General features: G+C 36.6%; 1 protein-coding gene across 1 annotated transcript in view; it reads right to left on the bottom strand.

Annotated features, from left to right (window-relative positions):
* The window catches only part of LOC136830734 (serine-rich adhesin for platelets-like), a 48,446-nt gene that overhangs the window by 5,202 nt on the left and 16,881 nt on the right, over positions 1-26,363 (bottom strand). The window contains 2 exon segments of the mRNA XM_067090541.1: positions 17,747-22,786; positions 22,789-24,748. Coding sequence (XP_066946642.1) covers positions 17,747-22,786; positions 22,789-24,748 — 7,000 coding nt within the window.

Consider the following 26,363-nt stretch of genomic DNA (forward strand, 5'->3'; position numbering starts at 1 on the left):
TTATTTACCACCCTATCATTTACAACTAACATCTTAACTGACCGATCATACTGTTTTATGTTCAATCAACTTTCCTTCCAGTTTATCAATTCATGACAACACACTTTATTAGTTAGTCTAGAAAATTAGAAACTGGAGCTAAAAAGACAAACATTCTTCTAAAAGAAACTAACATTACTGCATGCAGATGCTTTTAGAAAATATTCAATTCAAATAAACCAGTCAATCATTAAATTTACTACAGTACATTATCAATTTTACAAAAAAAAATTTCAACAGAGCAGCACTTGAGTGAAATATCGAAACAAGTCCCTACATCTGAACTGTTGGTTTACCCTGCCATACAACATGAATACGATACAACTGCTAATTTTACTCAAATATTTCATGCTACTTCATACAATATGCCTGAACAAGCAACAAACACACATTAACAGGTACACACACACAAACAATTTGTGCACATTCTACATATGCAAGTAAAGAAAGAGCCCAACTGAAAGATAAACTATAATTACCATTCCAAATGGAAAAAGTACAAGAATACTGTAAGGTGAAGGATGAAAGAGAAAACTCAACACTTTCCATGTACAACCATCCTCGTAATAAGCTTGTCTACAAAATTACAAACAGCCGTAAATGACATAAAAGACACAAATGAATACAACTTATGCTTGGTGAAAATTTCTAACCAAATTTTCCTTCACTAAACTTAAGAGGTACAAATGATTTGAAAATAAACTTATACTTAATGAAGTAAAAAACATACCACTTTCTCTTGAACAACAAATACATGCGCACACATACACACATACTGGGTCTTCAGGTCATGGAACAGGTATTAGTAAAGCACTGAAGCAGCTTTCAGCTTTTATACACCTATCTTCTGAAAATTCCTGATAAGTCGTCATAATTATTCCAAAACAGACATCTAGTACCTTCTAAAATAAACTGCCACCATTAACACAAACGGGGCCATTTTTTACATACCCAAAAATATCCAGTGTAGCAATGATTGCAAAACTTTAGTGTTATTTAAATTTCAAGTAATCTTTGATAAGTACAATGTATATATACTGTAATTGTGTTGCACACTCAATCTGCAAACTTTTGTTTCTAGTTTTCATTTAGTATATGTGATTTTTACTACCAACAAAAGAAGTGGAAAAAAATTTTTTTTGAGAAAGTGTCCTACTGTTTTGACAAAGGTTTCACATTTTTCAAAACTTACGTAGGGGTTTTAATACAAGAGAACGTTATAAGACATAAATAATGATGTGTAAACATAAGAACATCGTATGAAATCAAACTGTCCATTTAAACATAGTTGATTATACAGTCTAGTGTTTAAACACTTGACAATCTATTCGGGTTAAATACATATTATATTTCAAGGGTCATATTATTTTCGATATCCAACATCTCGCGCATTTATACTTCAATATGCAGTATAAACAATCTACAGTAAATAAACTCTTAAGAACTTAATACAGCATCAATTAATATTTATAACAGGATAGTCTGGGGGGGAAAAATGGGTGCTATGACAATAATATATACTGTACTTTTAAAAATATCCATTGGATCATCACACACAAAAAAAAATTATTAGAAAATTAATACACTTTTTGTTTAATTGTTGGAAGACAAATTACAATAAATTTTCTCTCGAACAATACCCACAAATGATTTTGATGCTTCCTGACAAGTACTAAAATCTTAACCTTTTCAAATTAATTGAAAATCCAAACCCTTTCAAATTACCTTCACACAAGCACAAAGGTACTAATCCATGGAAATTCAATCTTTTACTTGTAACAAAACACAAAATTGCCTAACTGGTGGAGTCCTCTAAACTGTCCATTCATGAATGCTGCATTTGAAACTGGTGTTCGCACATTGTGCAACTAGAAACCTAGTTTTCTCTCAAGTTCATCACACACACATACAACTGGGCACACTTTTTTGCGATAGTCAAGATCCCCACAAGTGGTTAAAGATGATATGATTAAACAAAAGTGAGGTGACTGCTGCTTATTAATTTTTGACAATACTTTTGTAACAAAATTTGCTTACTGACAAATAAGAGTAAAATGTCAGATAAATTACCTAATTAATAAATGGAATATTGTACTTGAAATCGGTTCATTTAGTTGTGACCTGAAACTGCTAATTTTTGTGTAATACAATTTCCAAAGCAGTTTGCAATTTACTGAAGCAACAATATGGGTAATTTTTCACCCTAAATATTTTGTACAAAATTCTGCTTTTACATTAAACAATCAATATACAGTAAAACAAGACCTTTTGTATTGTTTCACTTTCCTGTCAGCTGCATTCTAAGATGCATATTTCAAAAGCAGTTTTTCTGACCTGCATAACTTTTTGTTTCTTACTCCCCCCCACATACACACACACACACCATAGAATTAGAGCAATACATGTTGCCTAACAGCTGCAACCAACTCCTCTCTATATATATATATATATACAGTGACTGATGAAATATTGACAACTTTAACTCTTGCAAGAGTAAATAGCTCTCACAATTATCTACAACATAATGTGTGGGGGTAACACAACTCCCCTAATGGCAGACAGTCAGTATGATACGAATGGTTAAAGTCACTAACTTCTGTGTCACATGAAAAGGTTTCATTTGAGAAATGTGCACGTCAAATATTTATATCATATATCTTTTTCAGTTTACAAGTCGTGGAAATGATCACCAAAGCTAGTTTTGTATATAATTTCCACTGACGGTTCTCACACAGTATGTTAAATGTGATAGACATGCTGATGGATCGGTAAAAAGGCAATCTTCTTTCATGTACATCTAATACTTGCTAGTCAACCTTTGGAAAATGAAGGTTCTGGCAAAATTTCTTCCACTCATTAACATAAAATATATATAAATGTTAGTGCTGACCTGCACTCTGCTTAAAAGGAACAGCAGTTAAAGCAAGACTGATTCCCAGTAAAGATAAAGTGACTTCAGTCTGATTTTTTATTTTTTTTTGACATTTTATTCAAAGATGTCTTTACTATTTTATTTGTTCTAATTTGTTGTCAAAGTTTGTCAATCATGACAAATGACCAGATTTAGAGATTGTAAATAATCATCAACAGGGATGTTACATTTGATCTGCTTTATCAACACCCTCATTTCCTTCTATGCCTACAATGTGACCTAAAATTTTACTGAAATCCCTTCAACTATATAGGACAATTTGCCTTCATGCACATCTGGCATGATGACCTACCTTTGTACCAAATCTGACTATTACTAATACTCCCAAATAAACAGACCACTTGAGTCAACATTTTAAACTCTCACAGCGTGAACCAAAAGGGTTTGTTTTTGATAAATATTATTTGAAAGATTTCAATTCCTTTAAAAACTGATGACTGCATAAACTTAAAATGTTGAAGATTCTGACAAAATTTCTTTTAAAAACTCATAATTAATTGAAAACTGGAAAACACGAAATATGTTTACTTGAAAGTGTTGTCATGCCCTCTGACATTGGACACAGTTTGACTCAAGTTCCTACAAATGTGAAGAGACAAATGGAAGCCGCCTTAAAATTGTCTGCAGTGGACTATTAACTAAAGTACTGGCTAACACCCCAAACTAAATTTTCAAATCATTATAATAAAATAGCAAAATCTCTAGATCTCTCAGTAAAACAATTTTTTATTTTATGGCATCACTGGAAATATAGTGATGTTTGCATAAACTTTGCTCATTTGATAAATTCCTATAAATGTAAACAAAGTGGTAACAAAAAGAAATACATAGATATACACAGTTGATTTTAACAGCAATAATGAATATGTTTTTGTCTGTAATAATTGAAACATATTCGACGAACATAAAATAATTTAAAAAAAGAGTAGTAAGACCCAGGAAGTTCTCACCTACAGCCTTTCCTGCATTAACAAGTACGTACCTTTTACGCTACATATAATCCAGTCTTTCCCTACCTTGCTATCTAACTTCAATTGAATATCAAGAAATATGAATACTGTATGGTCTTTCCCACATCATACAGTATCTTTTACTCTCCGTATAATCGAGTCTGCCTCCCTTGCTGTCTAACTTTTTTAACTGAATATCAAGAAATATAACCGAGTAGTCTCTTTAAACTTTAAAATAAAATGTGATTGCTCTTTTCTATTTTTGCTCACTTGCCCAAGTTTCGTCTTCGTAACACATCTCTCACTCAATTCCTTACCTGAGCTCTGATATTCCTAGTGTATTCCAACAACAAATCTCAATATTATTGTATGCTACCAAGTCTATAAGTGAAATGCTTGTAACTGATATATTTATGGGATGATCTTATTTACTTGCAGCACAGCATTCTACTTGCACTTGACTTGTGCTGCTTTTAATACCCTCACATTCCTGAGTAATGTAACATAAATGTTTACCTCTTCCTAAGTCTGCCATCAATTACTGAAACATTGCTTCTCACCATTAGCTCTTCTTACACTGCCCATAAGAACTTCCTAATCCTATCTTCTTCTACTGCCCATAAGAACTTCCCAATCCTATTTTCATACTAAGAACCTCTTGTGATACCATCAGTTACAACTAACACTAAGTAAAGCATTCACATCTACGCTTTATTTCTAGCACTGTTATGGTCATTTTCCAGACTAGCCAATATCTTTGCTGCCTTGAGTCACAATTAACTTTATTTTGCTTGCACTAATTCTCAATCTTATTCTTCTCTCCCAAATCTACTCTTTTTAAACACTGTAGAACTTCTTACTTTGACTTTGCTGTAAACACTAGGTCTCATGCATAAAGTTCATTTGCATTTCCTTTTCTGAACTTCTATCTAGCTTCATTTATTAAAATAAAAATCTGACACAGTCTTCATTCAAGATGTTGACTTGATAAAAAAAAAAATCACTTAGTAAATGCATGTACCTGGTATCTTTCGCCTGTGAATGTCATCCAAGGAATAAGCATTTGATTTTGCTAAAATATCTTGACGTTACACTACAAGTTTTCGTAGGTCTTTTATTCCTTGTATTGCAAAATCAAGGAACAATCTTCCTGGCAGTGTTGTGGATGTTGACGTCCATATAAATGAGGATACAGAGCTATATCAAAGGTCTGTGCACCACTGCCTTAACATCTTTTACTCTGTATCCTTTGTGGACTCATACAGCTTTATCTATCTTATATCTCTATTACTCTGCTCGCTGATGTATTGTACTTTATATGAATATGCACTCACGTTAAATAATAGAACTCACATAGTTTGAAATGGATCTTAGTCAAATACCACAAGTTCTACAGAAGATTTCTTTAGTATAAAGCCAAACTGATGGATGTTTTCATTGTTTAAAATCTCCGGCTGCTCTCAAAATATCCCATGTCATCACTCATGAACTCGAAGCCTTTCTTCCTTATTGCTCTCCACCTCTCCACATAACATGTTCTCTGTTTCCAACAGCTCATTTAAGTTCCATATCTGTCATAGCAACACTGCAATTCATATCAACATGCTTCTTGTAAGTGATACGTCTCCATCTCTCCAAAATTACCTCTGCTAACAAAGCTATTAAAAGTTGTTTTCACTGTGTGTATGTATGTGCATATTAGCAGGATACATAAAAAATGAGTGATGATTCTGATAAACTTTGGCAGGCATACTCACCAACTGATCTACTGAAGACATTCATTTTTGGGAGAAATAGTCACAGTTGACAATCTGATGCAACAGAAGCCAGGTTAGTATCCTTTTCATACTCAAGTGTGATATGTAGTAATTCTATAATGACAAAGTTTGACCTTTCGAGGTCAAATGTTAACTTCTTAATATTTTACTTCATGTATTTGTATAAGTGCATACAATTAACAGGAACTGTATCCAATTATAACTCAAATATTTCAGAGAAACTATGGTGACTGAAAGATCAACAGTCAAGATAAAATTTTCAGTCTTTTCTCATGGCGAAAATCAGTCCGTAACATGATGAGGGTGTGGTCTGCAGTGAGTGCTCTCACTTCTTTTTCTTTCCAATTTCTCTATTTTCATCTTTTACATATCTGTCACTTTCCAATATCATCTTTTATATGCTTGATACTTTTACATTTGTAACATCTTGCCTTCTCTGTTTTGCTGTTCCAAATAGTTTCTTCTTCCCCCTGTCAATATTCTGATTCTATTCTTTCTTACAATTTCCACTTGATCTTTGCCAATAGTATCTTGTCCTCCCTATACAGACCTCAGTATTCTTTTCTTTGGTTGTTCACTGTCAAGAGATTCGAGGCTTGTTTCTTTTTCTGCAACAGCCCTCTTTACATCCTTCCATCTACATGCATTTTTTCAAAACTTCATCTAACATTCTTATTCCCATGTTTTCTGGCATTTTCACACTGTTTCTCCCTGACTTAATGTGTAAAACTTCATGCCTTCATTCAACTGTCTCTCATTTTATCTTCCTTCTTTCCCTAGCTACCAACTCTGTTCACAACATTCTTCACTATTACACATCTTGCCATGTAATGCAACCCCTTTTCTATGTGTTACTGCATCTTTTAATAAAATCTATCAGTTGCAGCTTCTCCACTTTTGTACAGTACAAACTTCTAAATGTGCATTCAAAATACTGGTTACAATTTTCATCACAACCACCATTACCATAATCATCTTTCTGGCAAAATTACAAGTACTGCTTTACCAACAAGGTCTCTCTATAAATCTTGTTAGTTATAAAAGAAGTTGAACTAGACCACTGAACTAAAATTCTTGGCTCTCACCATGCTGGTCCCTCTCAACTTCATACTCTGCCTATGGCACTTGTCCCTAAACCTGATCTTTCCAAAAACTCACTGCCTGTTCACTGTAATGCACTGTGAATCATGTTGTTTCCTAGAATATTTTTATTTACACTATCCTTCCATTTATATACCTTACTTCTATTACATCATTTACCATTTACCACAGACTACAACGCTGTTTCATGGATGTCAGTATTTATTCTTGCCAATGTTACCATCATTTTTAATAATTGTCATGTCAAGTTTTTAATCACATTTGGAACACAAAATTTCTATAACATGAATTCAAACCGGTGAATTGTTTTGTATATGTTTGTAAGATATACACTAATACTACCTCTTCCTGAAATTTCACTGACATTTCCTTCCAATAATCTCATTACCTTGCTATTGTCTCTGCATTTCTATTTAATTTTTTCCAAGCTCTGGCTTTGAACTGATATCAATTCTAAACCTGGTTCTGAATCTGTATTCTACTCTAAACTTTAGCTCTGAATCCTTATTCAACTTGAAACTTTGGCTCTAAATCATTATTCAACTCTTAACCCTGGTAATAAATTCCTATCAACTCTAACCCTAAATCTGAATTTATGCAAACACCAAACTCAGTTCTGAAAGTGGTAAACCTCTCTGGAATCCTTATTCAAATCAACCCTGACTCTAAATCCCAATCAACCCTAACCCTGGCTTTGATTTTCCATCAACTCTAACCCTGATCCTGAATCCTTATTCAACTCTTACCTTGGCTTTGAATTCCTATTGACTCTAGACTTGGTTTTAAAATTTTAATCAACTCTACCCTGGGTACAACTCTGTAAATTCTAACCCCGGCTATAAACTCTAATCCTGGCTCTGAATGCCTGTAAAATCTAAACACTGGCTCTGAACCCCTAAACACTCCAAGGCTGGCTTTGAATTCCTATTAACTAAACCTACCTCCAAATCCTTACTTAACTCTAGACATGCATTTACTATATAGCTGCCAACCCTGACTTAAATCCTGTTGATTCAAACAACTGCTTTAATTCCTATAAGCTCATACCATGACTTTCAATTCCTATTGACTCAAACCCTGGCTCTTCATTCCTATCACGTATCTGATGCCTCTGCATTCATGAATCTATGACTACATTCCTATCAACTAATCCATGCCTCCTCATTTATCACTTTTCCTATGGGTTTGCATCCTGTCAACCATCCATGCCTCCAGATTCCCTGTCTTCTGGCTTGGAATGAAGGCCACAGTTCCGAATGCCTAACATTTGAAACATGACCCCCGATATAATTTTGCCAGAGAACTTTAATTCAACCAATCTGAATGCCTAGTAGCTCTTACCATGGCTCTGAATTCTTGTAACATCTTCCTGTGGATCTACATTCTCATCACTTCTTCCTGTAGGTCTATATTCCAATCAACTAATCCTCTCCACCTCTAAGTACCTGGCTTCAAAACTGGAAATGTGAATGTGACAAAGTGAGGACAAGTGATTTATAGATACAACACAACAGCTGACCATCCTTTTTTACTCCATTACTCAAGTTGGTCTGTCATTCCTGTGTTGTACTATGAGAAATTATTTTTATGATGGTGTCCTTCTTTTCATTAAAATCCCTGGTGATGAACTGAGAAAATAAAACCTTAAATAATAGACAGAATAATCATTTGATGCTTACCAATCTGTCCAAATCTAACAAAAAGCAACACAGAATGAAAAAATTCTGCTGTAAAATTAACAGTTAACACAAAAATTGTCCAATGTAAATGTACTACAGCTTTGACATTAAAACCAAATAAACTGTTTAAAACAAGACCAAAGCAACATAACCTTGGCCACATACAGCTGAATCAGTATCTTGTAGCACTAAAGTAAGAAGTTTAATTACACACGAACTTTTAAATTGAAAGAGAAACCTCTCATTCTATCCCTTTCATAAGCCTCTCAATCTTAAGGATGGTTACCACTGTGCTTCTGTGCTACCTTTAATCCATGCAAAAAAGGAAACTGTTAAAATATAGGATTAACTCATCATACAATCAAGAAATCTACAGGGATACTTTCTCACAAGACCAAGAGAAAAATTCTTCTATGGCAGACAAGATGCTGGTACTTTTCTATGCATTTTGTTGCGCAACTCCAAGTCCTTACATACAATGACATGGGAGTAAAACAGTTGAAACTGATCTTTACTGTAAAAACTGGCAATCAGTCCTTTACAACTAATCTGGAACAACATTAATCTGGTAATATTGGAAGAGTGCCTATATTCATTCAAATAACAAAACTTGATTTAAGTGCTACAATGGTTAATATGCAATGAAGAAAAACTTTAATTTGCAACCCACCCCCCCTCCTTCCCTTTGTTTACCAATTAGTTTATATCTTTACTATTGTACAGTACCACAAAGAGTGCAATTAAGTTTTAAAAAATTGTTGCCATGCCCTTCTCATTAACAAATGTGCTAAGCCAGAAGTCTTTCAATTATTATTGTACAGTACTACTCAATATAGAGTACTTAACAAGAAGGGAGTTATTTATTTCTTTATTTCTTACTTTATAAATCCATTCTGATTTTCTTGAAGGTCCGCCCATTCAATCCTTTTAAATGACCTGTTCTGTGGCCCATCTGTAAAGGAGAAGTTCTCATTTAACTTTCAAAAGATCACACTGCTAATTCAGCTCACTAATGTGCAGGAAAAGGTTCCAACTGCATAGATGTCAAACATTATTTACTTACTAAATGCACCTCTCCTCCATCATAACAATATCTACACAATGAAGCCAATCAGATATACAGTACACTACAGTTGCTTAAAAAACATTTGTGTCTTAATGCAACATTCATAAGCATAAAAACTTTGGTAAATATTTAAATGAGAAGAGAAACCTTGCATTACTACTCTCCCGTAGCCCAAGTTAGTTATTATAAGGACACTGTACTACATAGCAAATTATACCAGCTCTTCATCCTCCAAGAGTATATTCTATGATGGTAAAAAGAACAAGGCTACTAGTAGGGATGAGAACGATACCAGGCGCAACTCTTACTACTAGGGTAAGTGTAATGGTTATGTATCCTATTTAAAACATTCCACAAGGGCACAAATAGGGTATAACTTAAAAATTGCTACAAAAACACGTTTCTTAAATGAATATCAGGGTGTCCCAAAACCCATCTATTACCTCCATAAAGAAATGAAAATATAATTCAAATAAAAATTCATACCACCTATCACATCTATGGTCTTCAGTGTCCTCACCATTAGCAAAGAGGACCATGCTTCCAAATCATGCAATGACCCAAACATTTAATCTATGCCAGCTAAATTCATTTATATAGTATTCAATTTTTTCTAAAGAAAATTTCTTGGGGAATTATAAGTCTGAATCTGGACAAAGCTCATAAAAAGGTGTTTCTCATGATGAAGTGTGGTCTTGGAAAAGAGCATATGCAATGATCTAAGGAGGAAGGTTATCCTTTTACTTGTAATTCACCGTTACCTAGCCTTAGCTTTGAAGATAACTAAACAACCTGTACAATGGCAAAAATACCTTTGTTTCAGCCACTAGGCCTATGGTGTATAATAACAAACATACTTCTGCCACTTATTCAATAACTCTACTATTGTGTACATACAATTAAGATCATCAGTCTGCATTTTTCCTTTGGATTTCAATAAAACTTCACTTTAAATCAAGAAGCTCAGTTGACTGTACTTTCACCTGCTTTCTAATACTTTCCTAATATGTACTTCAACTGCTTAAACTTGGCTTGAACACATTCAAAGAATTAGTGCAATAAAAAAATATATATATATAAATAATTTTATCATAAAACAGGAAGGTTTCTCTTGGAACAGGTTACACTAACCACAAAAAACGTATATTTGCAATAATTATTGCAAATATATGTGACTGCATTATTCAATAAAATATCAAACATTCACCGAGCACTGTTTACCTAGACAAAATTTTGAAAAATAGGATAAAACGTCTGTACTCTTAATATGACAAAGTAAATGTTCACAGATGTTGTAATGTCTTCTTCTATGCACTGGAAGCAAAGCCTATCAACAATAATCATCAAACTCAAATAGGTACTAGCACAAACCAGAAAAACCCCAAAGGAAATGGACCACATAAAAATAAACAAGACTTCTATCCAGGAAGCACAAGTGAATGGAGCAACAACTGTACACTGTTATATACAAAGGTTGGAAATAAAGAAAAGTTTAACACAATACTAACCAGTACTTGCAAAACAAACTGAGAAATAACCACACTAAAACCAAAATTTCAAAAATCTAGCAGGAGCAGGAAAATAAAAACAATATATGGTAATGATATACAATTCTTTGAGAATACTAAGAAAAAGCTGCTTCATGACTGCCACTATTTCATAAAGGATTAAAGTACAAAATTTGTGAGAAGTAAAAGGAAAAAATTTGTGAGAAGTAATAGGAAATTTTTTTTTTTTTTTTAACTAAATCCAATAATCTGGTAAGTGTACATAACTGTCTGTGACTATTCCCAGGTACATCAGCCTTTATCTGTCAGACAGATGAATGAGACAGTCTCACCATGCACATTTTCTCTGGCCCTCATTATGACAGTCACCTCACTTTTTGTGGAAACTGCATGTTTTGATAGGCTAGCATTAGTGTTCATATGAAGACACTTCTGTTTTAAAAACTTACTGTTATACAAAAACAAATTCTTCATATAAAATCATTAACTATAGAGTGTATTATTTTTATGTACAAGGAATAATCAGCTGCACCAACTAGACTGAGAAACCTCTATTATACATGCTGCCCTGAGTACAACCGCTGCATTGCTTTCCCGTTCTGAGAGCAATATGAAAGTGCAGATGATATAGATAGTTCAGGGCCAGTCATCTGGTAAGAGGAGGGCAACCTTTGGAAGGCACAGAACCCCAGGGCAAATGCATGCCCAAGAATGTGGTCCCATCTGCCTCTTTCTTCTGTTGCTGCATTGCCAACTGTCATAACCTGGCCCAGAGGCAGGTAGAGTGATCAAACATCGGCAGAGAGTGAGTGAAGACCATGCCAAGCCATCTTCGGAGGACCAGCATTCTTTAAAAGACTTATGATAAAGATGACACAACTGCTAGGCTGGAGGTCAAAGGTTCTGAAGCAGAGTCAGCAGACCCTTCAATAATGGAACCTGATGACCGAGTCATACAAATATTCTCTTCCAAAGGTAGAAGAACATAGCAAAGGAAAGGAGCAGTCAATAGCCAGGGCCAAGCTGAAACTGCCAGGTGAAAACTCAAGGTACGAGGCACAAATATATGACAGGCCTTACTTGGAGAGCTCTCAAATGAAAAGTGATGCAAAAGTAATGACAAAAAATGAAAACATATCACAACATTAGTAAAATAAAACACAATAAATAGAACACACACAAAAATTTGTTTTGCAAAGATATGTAAAATACAACTACCTACACAAAAACACATAAATATGAAGCTGTTTTACAGAAACCATATATGAAAGAAATGATTAAAGCAAACAGAAATTTGTTCCACTGCGTCAACTGCTAATGACTTGTTAGCTACTTAGTTCCAGAAAATAAAAAAACAAACCTCCCAAAAACCAACTATATTCAAGGAAGCAAAACAGAACTGTGCACAAAAAACTGAAATAAGCTGGAAAAAAGGCAACCTTGTAAAAGAGTGACTGACAATTACTGGATAGCAAAGGATGGCTGGCAACTTGAGTATCTGTTATTTGCATAATTCAATTTTTAAAACATTCTATTTAGAAAAATGACAGACCAAAATCATTTTAAAGGAAAAAACAGAAAACAAATGGTATTAAGAGCTAAAAAGCATTTCCGAAAAAACAACTTTAGCAAAATGGCAGAGAGAGGGTGCACATAATAAAACTACCTTCTCTGTGCCTGAAAGATTGGGAGATAGATGAACCTGGGAACATTTATGGATGCAAATTAAATATGTGGGGCTTCGAGTGAGAAAAACTTTTCACTCTCTGAGGCTAGAAAACAAGCATTCCACAAAACTTACTGCACAGTAGAAAATATGAGAAAAAATTATAAAATGTTGATCTCTTCAAAAAATACTGAAACTTATTTTATCCAACCTTGAATGATAAACTGAGATTTGCAAAATGTGAATATGTCTGTACCCTGCACCATATTGAGATAACAAACCAATCAAGATAATATTCTATATTATCAGGCATTCTGTCGCACAACTAGTTTACTATTAAAAGTTACCTCTTATGTTATTCAGTGTCAATAATGTTTGTGAATGTTTCATAAATGTCCCCTACTAATAACACACTAAAAGCACCTAGGTCCTCTGTCTGCAATGGAACCACAGCTTTAAAATCATATCTGCCTCAAATGGTGTGATCTAATATCACTGGTCTGCAAAAACAAGCCACCATAACAGTATGAGCATATCAGCAACCATCTTTCCTCTGTAAAACCTAGATGGCTCAGAATACAAGAAACACTGAAGGCTAATGATGGACCCTTATCCATCTAATAATGTGGAGTTGTCTGAAAGCAGCAGCAACACCTCTTGGAAACGGAAAATTTTTATGAGGAGTCTCTCAAGATTGCCTCTCTCAGAAATACTCAAATGTCCAATCCACAACCAGACCTAAACAATAGTTGCTAGAAGTAACACCCTTACATACTAACTGCTTGCTATAAGGAACACAACTCTCTAGGGAATAAAAAACCAGTGAGGCTATTGGCACTTCCATAATAATATCACCACCAACAAATAACTAAAACAACTTCATAGCAGTGAACCAAGGAATAGGTCTGTAAACGTAACATTCAAGTGTTTCAAACAGGTTCAAGAAGGACAGTTAACAGCCTGAAAAAATCCCTCAACTGATGTAGGATGGTCTTTGTTTATTCATGAAGTGGCTGTCATTTGCTGAGTCAAACGGAAAAGGTTGGCCTTTCCTCATTAGTTCCTTGTCAACATAACACTGAAAGAAGTGTAAACTAATCAATGAGCTGCCTGGGGTTACATATTCATAAAAGTCCACACCCATATACATCAGTTTTGCTTCATGTTTGAAGGTTTTCAAATGGAAAAGCCATCCATCCTCTTAGTCATTCACTATACAGAGATGCCATGAAAAATCTATTGCATACATGAAGTCGACAGTAACACCACATACGAAAAACCCAAAGGTCAATTACTCTAACTTCCCTAATACTAACAAATGTCAGAGATTAAGTAATGAATACAATGGAACACTAATGTATCATTTTGTAAAATGTAGAAAACTTGATTCATGGGTAAAGAAGGTATAGGAATGAGATGACAACTAAAAGGCAGAGATGCAATTCAGAGAATGAGCAGGCTAGTGCAACAGAATTTAGGGCTGAAAAATTGTAAACAAATCACTTGAATACAGACATGCCGATAACCAAAATGAAAAAAAAATGGACCTAAATATCTATCTACATGCCATAACCCACTTTACTGAGCAACTATCTATGTATGGTAGCAAAGAATACAAGAAAACTTATTTGTGAGAAAGACAACAGACAAAGCGCAATCTGTGAAAAGTCGAATAAAAAGACATGTCAAGAGCAGATAAAATTTATACAAAATTGTTACAGAGTAAAAATAACTGGATCTGTCTTAGGGGTTGACATACTTCCACTTTCAATATTTGTGGAAAAACAAAAAACCCTGTCAATCAGGAAATCTTACTTTACCAAGAATTAGGTTTTCTCAATAACTCTGACTAGAATTTACATGCAGGCTTGCTGATTTTGTATATGATTTATTTAAAAGCCCGACTTTTACTTTTAGATATTTTACTGTTTGTATGAAGGGTCTACAATCTTGAAGTATGAAGTGAATTATCAAAATGTGGTGTACATACCTTTTCTTTCCTAGGAATATTTACATTCTGCATATTTTGTATATTTTGCTACTGAACCATATTACTGTATTTATTTATCTTTGATTTGTATAAAATATTGATATATTTCCTTTCCAGATAACTGTTGCCAAGTTTATGTGTATACTTTGGAACATAAAATCAAGTTATGATGAAAAAGGGGAATGTATGCGCATACCTTTGGGCCCACCTTCTAACCTATCAGTGTCCTCACTTTCATGTCTTCTCTCACTTTTCCCACCTATTTCTATACCTGATGATGCCAGTGTTGTGATTCTGTAGATGGTTAACTTAGTGAAGGCCTCAAGCTACTGCTAACTAGTCCAAAGGTAGGTCCTCACACTGTCATTACATTCTTTGTTAAATAACCTGAAGAGTTTAACTTTATAATCACATAATCAGTTGTAGTCTTTTACCAGAAATTTAATACCTTTATCTAGGTACACAGACATTGCTGCAACATTTCCTACAGATCAGACATCTTTCACTAATGGTCACTGTACAGGTACTGTTCAGCAGTGCTGATACGATATACTGTACTACAGTATTTAAATATATACTCCAACAATATTTAAATATGTGCCACTATAGTATTTATTTCAAGAGAAACCAACTCTGCCTTGTTAATATATACTATGATAGGTGTACACCAACAACCCACACTTTCAATGATTCACTATCTACCTTCCTCCTTTTATTAACTTCCTTGGAAAGTGTATCAGAACTGCACACCATCATGCATCAGAAACCTATTACCATCTAGAACTGTACCTGTCCCTGCCACTTATTAATTTTCAATTTACACTGTATGATTTCAATTTTGTTTCAATCTGACCAACCCTCATTTTTAAATCGACAGACTGGTTAAATCAGTTAAATCAGTCAAAAGTGATAGTAACTGTCTTAGTTCAACAACCATTTCCTAAGATGACCTAGATCTGTTACATGACTCAAATGTTTTATTACTAAATACATTTTTAAGTTTTTTTCCTTCCATTACCTTGAGACCTTTTGCTAAATAATATAGTAATGGGGGTGAAGCAGAATGATAAGAAATAAGAAATAAAAAAAAAAAAAAAAATCGAATATCACATTAAGTAAAAACCCACAAATTTACAAACAAAAAATAAAAGCATACTTCATGAACACATGTACACCTGGATTGAGGACCAGGTAGTGAGGTTCAAGTTTTGAGAATGATCAACCTCGCCCCCTTCACACATTTTAACTATATCCTGCCTGCTACAAGCAAAATGAAAATATAATACTATAACGAATAAGAGTAAAACACGGGTAGTGATGGACTAGCTGTAACTGAGGGCAATGCATGCTAATGTTATAGTTTCTTCCCCATCTTTCAAAACAGTTGGTTTACAAATCACCAGAAAAAGGTACAATGGTTGGTGGCAGGCATGTACATGCTATCACTGAAGATGTTATACTTATATTAGTCCACCACAATTTATTCAATAAGTCACAAATAACCAAATGTGAATTCATATATTAATATGTACACCAAGTAAATACACTAATTAAAAAAACTAAATTATTCAACAACTGTTTTTTCAATTTAATGTAAATATTAATTTCCTTACTTTGTGTACTGGTTTACCTACATAGAGCATAATGTCGTCTTCTGGAATTTCAGACTATCTGGGTGACAGCATGTATATGCCTGCAGCCACCCACTGTACCCTTTACCGGCAGTAAATCCAGGCATTGTGATGGATGAGAAAGGAACTGACTATATTAACATGCATCTCCTTCCTCACACAGTTCTACTCCATCACTATCCTTCATTTACTGTTTCTTATAGGATTATTTCTTTTTGTGTGCAAGGTAGACCTAATTTAGCGCAAATATGTGAAGGGGAGGTTGAACAATCCTACTCACTAACCTTAAAGTGTTAACACAATGCATATTCCTGTCTTTGTTTGCTTTAATTTTGTAATTTGTATGTAATTTTAACAAATTAATATTTTTTTATTTCTTTCCTTCCTGCCTCACCAACACACACACTACTCTAATTTGCACTATACACTCTTTTGTTTGATGTTAACAGAGCATAATCTCTAAATCATACAGTATTATTGCCCATCCTCTTTCTATATAACTTCTTTTACTTAATGTTTTCCTTATAAAGCTCCTAAATAATATTACAATGTAAAAAAAATTCTCCCTGTAACTAAAAAAAAAAAAAAAAAATACTCTTCTGGGAAAAAGAATACAACATGAAAGGAGAGACAATTTCAAAAGGAAAACAAGGCTACATAATATACAGAACTGTAAATGAAAATAACAATAAATAAAAATGAAAAAAAATTCTAAAAATACATATAATTACCAACTTACTACTCTAGGTTATGAGAATGAATATTAACATAGGCTTTTGTTTGCTAACATGCAATCTACAACACACTATACAAGTTCTCTAAGGGCACTATAACGGTTGCTTGATGACATCATATAACCTGATCTCTAAGAATTATCAACTTAGAATAAAACTGTCTACGAAGACATAACTTTTGACGTTACTAAAGGAAAAATAATGTATGTCTCCATACTAAAATTAACATCATTGCAAAGTTCTAGCCAAGCAGGTTTTGCAATTTTAAGGACATATAATCCATGTAAGGCACTAACATTTCATGATCAAAGACCTTTATCCATCACTTTAAATAGCACAAACTAATATGACTGCACTTATGATGATCTTATTATATGCATGGACTAAGTAAAAGACCCGGGTTTAAAACTGGCATCTCATACAAAACTTACAAACAAAACCAAACACAATCACACAAAATAAATATGAACAATTCCAAGCTAAAATACACTGAGGAACAACAACAAAGACAATAGACACCACTGTGCTTAGCTTCAATACTGAAAGCTTAAAGTACATGAGAATAAAACATACACAAGTCTAAAGGTCTTACCTGGTCTTTAAGTTATCCAAGGCATAGAAAAAATATATAAAACAACCAAATTTAGGTTTTCAGTTAGGACAGTTACTTACTCAGATCACTTTTTAAGGAATCAATTGAACTGCTCCTCATGTCTTGCGGTCGAGATGCCAAACGGATGCGTGATTGCGTTGTAGCAGGTGAGCTTTCCAGACTAGATGGTCCTGACATTGGAGATAATGGGACATTTGTATCTCCCGTTCCACTACTAAGCAAAGGAGATGTCACATTATGGCTTACATTTTTTCCATTTCCTTCACTTGTGCCACCAACCAGAATTCGACCAGAGGTTCCACCTGTGCGAATGACAGATGCAGACTTTCTTGGATGCTGATTGTGATGAAGATGAACGTGTGTTTGGTTACCACGCTGTGGTTTATTTACAGGTGAGTTGATAACAGATGACACAGCCTGTGTCACAGTTGATGTAAAGCTTTGTTCGCTGGCAGTGGCAGGGGAAAAACTTTTGTCATGACCACTTTGTTGTTCTTGTTGGGACTGCTGACTCTGAGATCTCTGCTTTTGCTGCGGTTGCTGCATAATAAATGACTTTAAGGTAAAAAAGGGTGGCAATGGTCCAGCTCCGTCTCCGACACTTTGTTCACTACTATTACTTTCTTCTCCCATTTGAAACGATGAGGGTGTTGGAGGCTGCTCATTCGCTGGTGATAATGTATGAGGCGAAGCAGATACTGGCTGGTTAGGAGATGTGACTGGATGGGTCTGAGGAGTCAAGGGTGAGGAAGGTGGTACTGAAAGTGGTGAGGGGCCTGAAGTACTTCCAGATGTGTTCATTATTACAGGAGAATTGACAATTGTCTGAGTATTTGTAACTGTAACTGTACTTGCCACACTGGTTGTAGCATTTAATACCGTTGTGGACAATGCAGGAAGATTTACGTGCAAGGAACGAGGTGGTGTCGTCAGACCTAACAGTTCCTCACCACTAGCCAGCTGCTGGATAACACCACATTTTTGTTGCTGTTGATGAGCTTTTGTTGGAGTGGATGGAATCTGCTGGACTGAAACTTGTTGTAAAACCTGTGGACCTGCTGATGACGGTTGTACCACAACTTGCTGAACTGTTGGATGCCCAGCTGCCTGTTGCTGTATGATTTTGCTCACCACAGTTGGACTTTGCGTAATAGCTGGGGTACCCCCGGTCAAAAGGGATGCAATGTGACTTTCCATAAGGTCATTCATGTTTATGCGACCTTGAATGGTAACATTTGGCGGTGGGCCAGTCTGACCACTTGTTTTGATTTTGTTTAAAGGTTGACGAGTTGTGATAGCTGTGACCTTTCCCCCGTGTCGTATAAGTTGCACCACTCTGCCTCCGGCTAAACTTTGAGGGAGATTAGCAGTAGTACCAGTTACACTGGTACCTTCAACTTTTACATTTGAAACCATTACACCCTGCAATAATTGGGGCCCTGCTGTTGCCACCACTTCTTGACCTGTTTCAACTTTAATATTATTTTCAGTCTTTATCTTTTCTTCTGAAATAATTGTTCCCGCAGTAGTTCCAGTTCCTTGAGATGTTAAACCTTGACCGGTGTACTGAATACTTCCCACACCTGTCGAGTTCCCACTTAACCCCACAGAACTATCACTGGCAGGACCTGGCGAAGGAATGGGAGATGGGCAGCCTGCAATAGATCCTTCTGATACAGCTGGGCTATTTCCAGCACTTCCTTCAACTTTCTTTACTCCACTTTTCTTTTTATTTGAAGATTTGCCATCACTTTTTGGTGGAGGGCAATTCTTCCTATTTCGAGGTGCTGGCTGAGGCTGGGGTGTCTTGGCCAGATCTTGTTTATACTTCTCAAGAATTGCCTGTATACGTGCCTTTGTCTCATCACTTTCTTCAACTTGCGGCTTGGCTACTGAAGGCTTTGGTGCTGGTGTTTTGGGTGGTGGAGGAGTCTTTGGCTTGGTCACTGCTGGAGGAGTTGTGGGAGGAACAACTTTTGGCTTTGGTGGTTGCTTTTTATTTTTACTTGAGGTGGAAGATGGCGAAGAAGCTATTGAGGAATGGGAAGATGTTGATGACAAAGTTGGAGATGGTGCAGAGGGAGGATGTTGCCCTTGGACACCTCCAGCAACTGTGACTAAACCTGTGCCACCACCACTATGGTTTACAAGAATTAATGTGCTACCTGCCTGAGTAGTGCTGGGAATGGTAATATAGGTTCCTTCAGTTAACCTAGTACTACCAGCTTCATACATACTTGCTGGAACTGAATACACATAATTGGAAGAAGTAGTGACTGCAGGAGTATCATTGGCCATACTTAAAAGCTGAGCTGCTATCATAGACTCTTCTGAAGATATAGTTGCACCTGAATAGCTTTCAGCACTAGCCTCCCCCTCAGCTGTGTCTTTACCAGACTTGTTTGAAACTTTCTCAAAAACAGACTCAAATTCTCTCAGTTGCTCTAAAGTTTCAGAGCTAACAGCATTGGTAGGAGTTAGAGGAAGAGATGTTAAACCAGCCTGCTGGGAGGAAGGGGAAGGACTAGTTGAAGCTGCGCTGCTGGACTGTCCACCAACTTGAACTCCTCCACCCAATGACACAATAGCACTGCTACCACCTCGTAAATGATTCATGGCAACTTGATTGACACACTGGCCAGCAGAAGGTTTTACAGCAGTAGTAAGAGTTTGAGTTCCTACACTCTGAGTACTTGTAGAGCTCACAAGTGCAGTTTTGAGATAGTGACTGAGACGTTCTCCTAGACCTTCGTCTTGCGGTAATCTGGCAACCACAGTTGTAGTACCGGTTCCCGTACTTTTATCTTCATCAGCTGTTTGTTGTTGTTGCTGCTGTAACTTTGCTCCTAGTCCTTCCTCAAACGCCGATGCCTCCCCTGCCACCTGATTTGCAGGTGTCTGAGGACGTAAAGTTCGGATGACAAGACCACCCCTGCCAAGAACTTTTTGCACAATTGTAGATGATGGGATCTTTGCTCTTACAGTACCAGCGGGTCCTTGAGCTTGAACAATAGTAGCTTCTGCAGTGCCCCCAGTAGGAGAGGTAGCAGTGCTTGTCCCTTGACTACTAAGAGCTACCAGTTGAGGCTTTAGGTGAGAAGCCTGATGGGATCCAAGACCTTGTACAGCCACAGAATGTGGAACCACAACTGTACGCACAATCTGTCTATTCTGAACATTTTGAAGTATCTTCACATTGTGTAAAACATTAACTTGCCTACCAGCAGCTTGATTTATAACTCCCATTACCTGGTGTTGCTGACTAGCTGTAGTTCTAACTGGTCCACTGCTCGACTTGATGACTCTGGTACCAGCAGGAAGCCTTAAATCAAGTGAGGATGAGTGCACAATTCCAAGGCCTGTTGAGCCATCACTAGTGTGTACCTGAACAAGTTGTCCAGGAACAAGAACCTGCTGGACAGCTGCACTTCCATCACCGCCACCCAGAGCACTACTGCCTGCAGTTACTACACCAGTGTTGCCTACAACTCCTCCACTAGCTACCACAACCCCACTGCCTGCTGCACCACCTACCACACCACTTGCTACAATAACACCACTGTTATTACTAGAGCCTCCGGCAATTACGACACTATTACCACTGTTGGCTGTATTAGCTAAAGCTCCCATAACTGCACTTGTTACCTGACCTTCACCTGACACAGTGATAGGAATACTGGTACCACCCACTATTGAAGTTAGAGTCTGAGGTAATGCAGCAGTTATAGTAGTTGTTGCAGTTGTAGATGGAGATTGGAGAGGGCTGGCTGGAATAGGACGGTCCCTCAATAGAGTCTCTAACATACTTGCTGCCCGAACGTCCCCCGGAGGACTGGCCACGGTGGTGGTGCAGGTGGTTGCCCCACGGGTACTGCTCATGTTTTGTGTTAGAGCAACAGAACACTCAGTAGGTGAGCTGTCACTAACACTTTCATCAAGAGCATTTTCCCATGGCTGCTGGCCATTACTACCACCTAGTGTTCCCATGGGGGAACTAAGATTGTTGGTACTGGGAACACTCCCTACCACCGTGGCTGAGACTAAAGGGGCCGGCATTGCAGTAGTTACAGATCCAATTGCCGCGACTGATGTAACAATTGAAGAATTCACTGGCAATGATGGTGTGCTGTTACTTGCAGTAGCTTCTGCAGTCCCTGAACTCCCAGATGCAACCACCCCACGAGACACTGGAGTGCGGATAGTTGCAGAGCTATTTCTCACTGACATTACAGAGTTACCAGTGCGCAAAGACGCACTGCTGACAGAGACTGAGGGTCTTGCGACCACTGCAGAAAATCCTCCAGGCCGAGTTATAACTGCCCTTGGACTGACTGCTCCACCACTTGGACCTCCACCATTATTAAGCCCACTAGGACCTGCACCATCAGCTTTAGGCTTCCTGACCACAGTAGTACCTTTAGGAAGGACACGACTCAAATTAGCAGGGCTACTTTTATCAGTCGGCATATTGGGAACATTGTTGCTAACTGGCATAGCAATAGCACGTACTGGCAACCTTTCATTGAAACGGTCACGCATTGCTGATAAAGCATTTTCTGGGGACATAATTCTATTTAAAACATTTTTCTGAGCAGTAGCTAAAGCAAGGGTATTTGATCCTTTATGTGACTTAAAAGTAACAGTTGTACCTTGTTTTTCAAGATAGTCTAGACTAGCATCAAGAGTCATATTTTTTCTGACCAAAGTTACACTTGACTTTTTACTTTGCAATAAGAACTTAGTGTATGAATCCATGTAGCCAGAAGTAGGTGTGTTCAGTGCTTTCTTTTCTGTATTTCCTCCAACCGGATTTGTTGGTCTAGAATTGTTAAGCAGGGCTCGACTGAGAGGAGCCATACGTACCTTGCCATCCTTGCTACGTAAATAACACTGCACAGAGGCAGCAGAAGAACGAGGAATAGAGATTGGAGTTACAGCCCGTGTACTATTAGCTGAGTTAGGGGGTGCCACTAATGATCCGGCATATATCCAAGATCCTCGTGACTGACTAGACGGAATACTACAAGTTGGGGCTGGTCTCTTTGACCCTGCCATAACAGTTGTAACTCCACTCTGAATGTGATCATTTGTAGAGATGTGTCTCGCTCTGTCAATACAACTTTAGGGTGTACATTGAGAGAACTTAGACGAGGAGCATAACAAGCAGGAGATTTAGATATTACACCAAACTTATTTTCAACTTTTGGTTCTTTATATTTTTTGTGTCTGAACAGGCGTAAAGTGTTCATCAAATTTCTCTCGTGTCTAACCTTTCCTCGTTCCATGTCAATCCTATCACGTCTAATTTTGCCAGTTCCAGCATCAATTCGAATTCGTTTACTCCTGTCTTGACTACTAACAGCAGTCACTCTCTTGCCTTCTACTCTACTACTTCCATCATGATCCATTGTTAGCAATAATGTCTTATTCTTTGGATCCGCATCTGACTCTTCTGAGTCAGAGTATGACGCCGCGTACCGAGAAGAGTCTTTTAACTGTCCATGAGAATCTGAATCAGAATCGTACATCTTGCTTCTCTGTTTTGCCTTTTTGATATCGTCTTTTCTCTTCTTTTTCCTTCCAATTTCTGACATATCTGAGTCCATGTTCCCTTTGATCTCTGACATCTGATATTCTCCTGCTGAATACTCACTCTCCGATTCATATTCAATGAAATGTTCATAACCTTTCTCAATCCCAGTAAATTCTGTTACTTCTGCTGATGGCATGTGCTTGAATAAATTGTAATCAATGTTAAGATACTTTAACTCTTTGGTGAGGTTCTTAGCACTATCAGCATCGTGCAAATATCTCTCACAAATGCCTAGCAACTCATGACGCTCTAACATCCAAGACAGAACCTGCCATCGGGGACTACTAAGCACCACTGCCAAGTCATCACAAAGTTCTTTTGATAAGCCCAATTCCTGACTATCAAGGACTTGGTTGGGCTGTGTTAGGATATCGTAATTTTTGTAAGTTTCTCCCGAAGTCTGAGTTGGGGACTTCTTTGGAGGTTCTTCGCGCAACTGTTTAATAAAGTTCTCAGTACTTTTGTAAAATGTGTCCATAGAGTCAATATCTTCCTTACTTTTAGTATCTGCCTGAACATTATCTTCACTAACACTGCCTGTGCCTGACATTTCTGATTTATCAACTTCACTTTCTTTGGTATAACTTAACGCAACACTTTCTGTCACCTGAGCATCACTACTCAAACTGGGTATTTGAGAGTCCTTAGAATCTTGCCTACGTATAACACACAACTCATCCTGTCCCGTGTCAATGGTTATATCTACAGTGCACTGATCCTTTGGAGGAGGATCTTTAAGTTGGCTGGTACAAGGGGAATAGCGGCTTACATTATACTTATCAGAATCATTATTTACTTGTAGACCTTCAGCACAATGAGATTCCATATCATGATTTTCTTCAAATTCCTGTCCACTGACCATAACACTATCATGAACAGCATCATCATCATTCTTTCCTTCTTGACACATGTCTCTGTAACTTCTCACTTGTTCTACTGATGCTGGAGTCCTGCTGTTTTCTTGATCACTGGAATCATTACAAGGAGCTGAGGTGAACGGGTATGATACAGCAGAAGGGGGGCTGCTGGTGCTCACTCCATTTAAAGCTTCAGAATGAGCATACATGTCAGAGGATGGCAAAGGGGAAAGTGATGTGACTGGTGAGCCCATCATCATGTGCTCCCCCTGCAACTCTTCCAATGAAGGGTTTTTACAAACTCTGGAGTCCCCTACATGTGAATGAGGAGGTGATGGCTCACTCACATAATTGCTGAGAAGAATTAAGCGATCTGAAGTTGGATGAAGACTGAAAGCTGTGAGAATACATTCCCTTGCCACATTCTTATGTTGTGTAAACACTGCCCCTAGGTCCATGAAACCTGTGGCCATCTGATGTTCTAGATATAACTGGTCTTCCTTTAAACTGGCCTTTTCAGCCTTCAGTTTGAGAGCCTCCAAGCTGTTCATATCTGTGGTAAGAGCTCGGATCAGCAGCTCTGTGACTAGAGAGGCCAAGTAGCTACCAGACTGAAAATAAAGTAAAATTTAGAATTAGCTGTGTAAGAAACATGAACTCTCATCATAATTCTCACTAAACAGATGTAAAACTATAATGGCAAGGTTTCAAAATATACTCAATTCTTGAATTAAATACACAAAAAGTGTGCAATAAAATTTCAAAGCGGGTGATACATGGATAAGCATAAAATATAGTTTATGTCAGGATTAGTTACATCAAAACCTCACGTGACCAATTCACTGACTTCATGGATATTCTAGAACAATCCTACAAATACATCTAATGACAGAAAATATATAAAAAAATGACACAATAGTAGTCAACAATGATTAAAATAGGAGATGCTATTGAAATCTTATAAAATGTAAATTTCTCTCACTAATGTCAAATAAGGAATGTCTTCAAATAACCAAACTCAAAATGAGGTCGAGAAAAATATAAGGTATTACAGTACTGTATACCTATATTCCCATCTCAACACATGACATTCATTATTAAAATGCAACTGTGGTTTTACAAAATATAAAGTATTACTAAGTGCTGAGATGGGACCTATAGCCCAATCTCAACAAATAACATTCATTACTAAAGCGGAACTGGAGGTTTTTGTATCCAACTTTTAACTGTATGAGTGAAAGACTGATATAAGGTCTCACCTCTGGATGCATGGATGGTAGCACTATATAACCTACAGTTTCCAAGGTCTTTAACGCTTAATATAAGTCACTAATGTTTTCATCTAAAATTCAAGAACACTAACTTTCATAAATATTACTAGAACTGCCTGGTTTTACCTTTAACATGCAACCTATGGCTTGTCAAACATCAAGTTATGGATATAAAAAGAAATTTGGTCAATACATCATCTTCAATTTAAAACAATCATACAATTTTTTAAAAATTTAATTAGATAAATAAGCCCCGTAGTGTAGTAAAACTATTAATACTAATAATGCTATTACAGTACTTCCCCGTTGGTTACTAAAATAAAATATAAAGTACTGAATTTGATTATAGGAAAACACACTTATTACCTATATATTCAAGATAGGGAACTTAAATATTTGATAAATTTTGAGTATATTTAGTTATTTCTATCCCTACAATGAGCTTGTATGGTACCTTACATATTAACTTTGTGTATATTACCAGTTCAAAGGATGATGTTACAACTGGTATCCAATTCCTCATTTAAAGTCAACTTATCTTTACCCCAGGGTACATTGAATTTATAGTTTATTTTGAAACTTCAAACCTTTCTTGAGAATCTGAAAAGTCTAAGAAGTTAGTCATTGGCAAGGAATGATATGAGTGAGTTTTACAGACTGCTACCATATTGCTAATTGTGGCATAGAGAGAAGGGCTGGGTAATGTATTGTAGGCAAATGATAGGACTTGGGGTGGTATGGATAGATGTGTTACAATGGCTGATACCTTATGAGTTCTATCTGAGGGAAAACTGTGTAGCTAGGTTCTAGAAGTCCTACTATCTGCTTTCACTTGAGCTTACTGCAAAGTGTACAGTCACGTTAAATTATGGCAATTTTGCTAACCAATCTATGAGTCTGAATATCAAGTCACTGGATACGTCAACTCAAATACTGTACACCTCCCGTGGATAAA

This window comes from Macrobrachium rosenbergii, chromosome 47, assembly GCF_040412425.1.
Source record: "Macrobrachium rosenbergii isolate ZJJX-2024 chromosome 47, ASM4041242v1, whole genome shotgun sequence".
NCBI lineage: Eukaryota > Metazoa > Arthropoda > Malacostraca > Decapoda > Palaemonidae > Macrobrachium > Macrobrachium rosenbergii.